This window comes from Galeopterus variegatus, unplaced genomic scaffold (assembly GCF_000696425.1).
Source record: "Galeopterus variegatus unplaced genomic scaffold, G_variegatus-3.0.2 Scaffold482, whole genome shotgun sequence".
Classification (NCBI taxonomy): Eukaryota; Metazoa; Chordata; class Mammalia; order Dermoptera; family Cynocephalidae; genus Galeopterus; species Galeopterus variegatus.
The window spans coordinates 53,537-58,603 of NW_007726593.1; the positions used below are offsets into that span (position 1 = coordinate 53,537).

Here is a 5,067-nt window from a genome sequence, read left to right on the forward strand (position 1 = left end):
TTGTACAAAAAGTTAATGTTGATAATGCTACAAATGATCTTTCGTTTTCTTGATGATCTTTTGAAAATAATATGTCTATTACACCTGCTGTACTTTCACATTGTACAGATGGATAGTTTCGACTTTGCTAATTTGCAGCATTCATTCTATTTGTTGTAAATGCAGATTATTGTCTTTTGTGTCTTGTTCTTTCTGCAGTCATGCACAACTTAGAAATTCTAAATAACAGACCTCAGTAACTCCACCAGCCGCTCTGTTTTCCATCTATTACAATTTTAATGGAACTGAAAAAATCAGGCTGAGACTTTTTTATGGAAAAATCCTCCAAACTTAGCTTAATTAAAAAAAAAATCTCACAAAGAAAGTATCTCTTATAAGCCATGTATTTTTGTATTTCTTTGAATTAATGCTTAAAAATTATTTTTTCCTAATTCTTCATTTGTGATATCTTCATCATTAGAGAATCACGTGCAGGCACGTGGTTTGGTCAGTTTCAATGTGGTATATACATTTCCTGATACCATTTGCTGTTAACATCAGTTACAAAAATGTAACTCAACAGCCTGTATTTTCTCAGGCAAGAACGAAAAGGTTCTTTACTGTTTTCCCTTAAAATTATAATATTGTAAATGAAAAAAAAAATGATTCACAGTGTAATTTCCATTTAATAGTATACATGTTACTGTGCTCAGTAGTTATGTTTCAGGAAAACAACTGTAATATTTACAAATCTCTATAGTGGAAAACTTTCCCCTGTTATTTTCTTTAAAACTAATGTGGCTGTGTGTGTCTTTTCTCTGCAGGACTTAGACATGCTCCTGCCAACTAAATGTAGCCCTAAGTTTGGAAATACAACATGGTTTTCACTCTTATGTCTTTTTATCTTACCTCCCCTGGTAATAAGAAGTCAAAGAAAATTTAGGGGTCTAAAGAAAAATGAAGGAATATATACACACGTTATGTTTGTAGAAGAAAAAAGCTATTATATTATTTAAAAGAGGAGACTCATTTTAAGAGAAAAAAGAGAAGTGTTTTTTTGTGATTTTTCATCAAATTTCACCTCTCACAATATGTAGTATCTAAGGAATTGCTGACCATTGTTTTGCATGAAATCTGAGCACCTCATTGCAGCATATTAGTTTCCAATCTGCCCTACCTGCTTCTAATCTACTGTTTTTACTAAAATTGGTTGGGTTGCTGTTTCTATCACTGCATTTTAATGCAAAGGATGAAAGGGAAGATTTTACTTAAAAAAAAAAAAAGCATTTTTAGAGGATATGTTTAAGATGATACTTTTTTTGGTGCTTAGAGATGTTGTAAATTGAATCACGCATTAATGTAGAGTGGCATGTTTTCACAGAAAAAGGAAAAACTAATGTAAAAACTCTTTAAAGAAGAGTTTTGCTTGCTACAGCTTTTCTCTAGCATGTAGTTGATGCTACGTTTTGTTGCAACAACACAGTCGATGTGTTTTTGTATGTTTATTGTTTATATATCTCCATTTAGAACAATGGAGTCTTTCTAAATAAGAGGTGCAGTATTTTTAAATGTCTTTGAAATGATTAATATTTAATGTTTTTTTCTCTTTTCCTTATGCCCCTACAGAAATTCATGATGAAGGTAAGAAATTGAATCATCTTCTATACATCTATGTGATACTTTGTATGTTTTAAGTATGGTTATACATATTTTATTTTTGAATTCATGGCACTTTTCTTCACATTTTTGAGTTTTTAAAAATTAATCAAGCTTGGGGACTATTAAATTTAAATAAATAAGTCACGTGTTTAGATGTAACAACTTAGACAAACTTGACATCTTTGGGTCATATTATAACATACAAAGTTTAATTAGCCAATGTTAGGAATTTCTCCCATTAGAACAAATTTTTTTTCCAATAACTCTTCATTTGGAATGTGTACTCTGTTTTGTGTGTAAGCACTTTTGCATGGATTCAATAAGAAACTCTTACCCTGGGAAATTAGAAGAAGCACCAAGAAACTACTTCCCCAGGAGAAATGAAAATAATTCAGCCCCTTTTTGTTTCTCAGCTAAATTAGAGAAATGAAAAAGTTGTGAAGGGAGACAAATTGAAAAAAAGATCATGTCATGTCTTTGAAGGAATAGTTTTTTCAGGATATATTGTAGAACGTTTTTGTTTCTTTTTTAATGTACCTACCAATGTCTGCTGTAACATTCATGAGATTTAATTTTTAATCCTAGAAGCCAAGAAACAATAGAGAAATTTATTTGTATTCAGTTCATAAAGCCTTAATATAATTTATTTTCGAAAGAATGTCATTTCAAAAACTAGAATCTCTGAGAAGCCTTACATCAAAATTCTGGATGCAGATTGAAAAGGATGTGCCCTTGGAAAAAGCAAAGCAAAGTAAAGTACGCTTGTTAGTCTGTTGAGTAATTTAAGTCTATTATTCATATTTTACAGTGTGGTAAATGTACCCCAAACTGGACCTATTCACTAACAGGAAGAATTTGGTAGTTTGGATGGGGTGACAGAACAGAGCATTTCTTTGAAGCCATCTGTTGACAAGGATGCAGAACATCTTCCAAAATTAAAAAAAAAAATTCAGCTTTTATATTTCAATAGAAATATCATTATTACATTGTGAATAGAGGACACTTACTGCTAAATTAGACATATCATGAAACAAGGGCTTTGGTTGGGAAGATATAAACTGCAGCAAAACATGAATATTTCCTCTCCTCGCAAATATTAATACATAACTAATGAAGTTAGGTTTGAAAAAATTCAGGTTTTCTTGCTAAATTTGCATTTAAAGTACTCATTTTTATCATCTCACCCTCATCCTGACCCCTATCCAGTGCCATATTGACTTTCCCTTGGGAAGGGTGAATGGGGTAGTTATTGAAACAGATATCTCAAGCTAGTTCATGAGAGCAGATTCATAAAAAAAACCAGTGCAAATGAAAAGATGATGTAGAATCAGTTAAAACCAGGTGATATACCTAAAATAATTTAATTAGGCTCTGATTTAATTGCGAAGCCAGGAGGCTAGTGGCTTATTTTCATAATTGCCCTGGATGATCTGGAAAGGTTAGACTTTGATTCAATGAGGGTATATGCATGTAATTAGAGTAATTTAAGCTACTGAAAAGTAAAGGATGCTGAATTTTATTTGGCTTTCACCTTTCAGTTCTGATTCGCTTTGGTTTGCCTGCCTGCAGAGGCCTTGTTTAAGCTCTTAGCACCAGAGGGATGCTTTCTTGTCGTGGGAGCCCATTTCTGCTTGTTAATGCTCAATAGTGGTGAGTTAGTTCTGTCATAGCCTGATCTGTTTTCCCAGGAGACTTTGGGTTAAGACATCATCACAACTAAGCCATTCGGTGTCAAGTGGCCGTCCTGACAATAGTTAACTGGCTCTATCAGGCACATCTATTCTGCACTGAAGCCAGGTTTCTCACTGATTATTAACAATCAAGCTGTGACCCTGTTGTGTGATCTACTGCCTAGAGACGGCAGGGCTGTTCCAGTCTCCTGCTGCTGGAGACCCACGGAAACGCCAGGCTCTGCAGTCCTGGGCTGCCCCATCTATCTTGTGCTGGTCACAATTGTGTTTATAAGTCATTCTCAGAATGCATGTTCTCAGAATATTTCTTCCCAAAACAACCAATTTTTCTATTTCTCAAGTATTACTATTCATGGTTGACAATAAACTTAAAAGTTCTTAACTTAAATATCTGAGCACTATGAAAGAAGTTCTCTTAATACAAATTTTTTTGTTGTTATCTATAATTTTTAATTTAGGGGGTGTGATTTGGTACTGCCTGAAGTAATAAACTCCTTTTAAGATTCTATTGTTTAACCATTTAAAAAAATTAGATTAAAAAAAGATAAAAAGATTTCATTGTTCAACTTCTAAAATGGCATGTTATATTATAGCAGTTAAGTGATACAGGAAAATTCTCCTTTGGAGTCTGATTTATTAAAAAACAGATAGACAAACAACCAAACAAAAAACCCAAAAAAACCCCTCTTGCATAATAAGAGCCAGGAATCAGGAGAAATGTCCTACATTGATTAGCAAAGCATTTTTGTACAGAAAAGATTATTAGAAAAACAGAAAACCTTAAAATGTTTAGATGTTATATAGTAGTAAATTAAACAGCATTAATCAACAATAATACAAGGGACATGTTAATAAGCAAATCTATATTGCAAACATAGAGTTACTTTTTTTCTTTTTTTGGCACCTGGCTGGTACAGGGATCAATCCCTGGACCTTGGTGTTAGCAGCACCGTGCTCTAACCAACTGAGCTAACAGGCCAGCCCTGCAAACATACATTTAAGAAAGACAAAGTTAAAAAATAAACAAAAAGAAAGAACGAAACATAGGGCCAGTACTTTTCATGAGTGTATAAACCTCATTAGTTGACTTACATCATTACTGTGCTGGTTTTATATCTTCTGGTTTGCTGCCTTGTGACATTTTTAGCTCCTGACAGTCATACCTCAAATGTAGCTGCAATAATCCAGTTTGTCCCCCTCGCCACAGAGAAGAATAACAGATAAATAAATTATGCTCTGTGACCTAATATTATTCTAAATAAATGTAAATATAGATGTCTTTACGTTAAGGGTTTTGCTTGCAATATGGGTTCCCTAATTGGACATTTTTGGCAAGATCTGGGAAATCGAGAGGCATAGGAAATGACTAATAATACTAAATTAGTATTAAAATAATTTGTGAGAAATGATGTAAGGTTTATACAGAATATATACAGCAGTGTTTGGATTTTGTTGGAAAGTATCCTGGACTTTTTAATCTGCTTATATTTTATGAACTTGTTTACACTATTATGTGACATTAATCCAGTGGTCATCTCAGGGGTAATAAGACCAGACCCCTACACAGAACTGAAAAAAAAATTTTTTTTTAACTGATATTTTCAAAAAGTCAAATTCTACTTTTTATTAGATGATGCTTGGATCTCCTTTTCTGACATATAAGGTTGTTTTTTTTTTTTTGTTTGTTTGTTTCCTAAAAGAACAGCAGCCCCTCAAAGTAGACCCCCCTCATGTACAG

The 5,067-nt window shown here is 33.1% G+C and overlaps 1 protein-coding gene across 1 annotated transcript in view; it reads left to right on the forward strand.

Moving 5' to 3' along the window:
- The window catches only part of LOC103587716 (ryanodine receptor 2-like), a gene marked incomplete at its 5' end in the record, with an annotated part of 226,133 nt that overhangs the window by 33,784 nt on the left and 187,282 nt on the right, over window positions 1-5,067 (forward strand). The window contains one exon of the mRNA XM_008569236.1: window positions 1,606-1,620. Within this exon, the coding sequence (XP_008567458.1) occupies window positions 1,606-1,620 (15 nt within the window). The remainder of the gene's footprint in view (window positions 1-1,605; window positions 1,621-5,067) is intronic.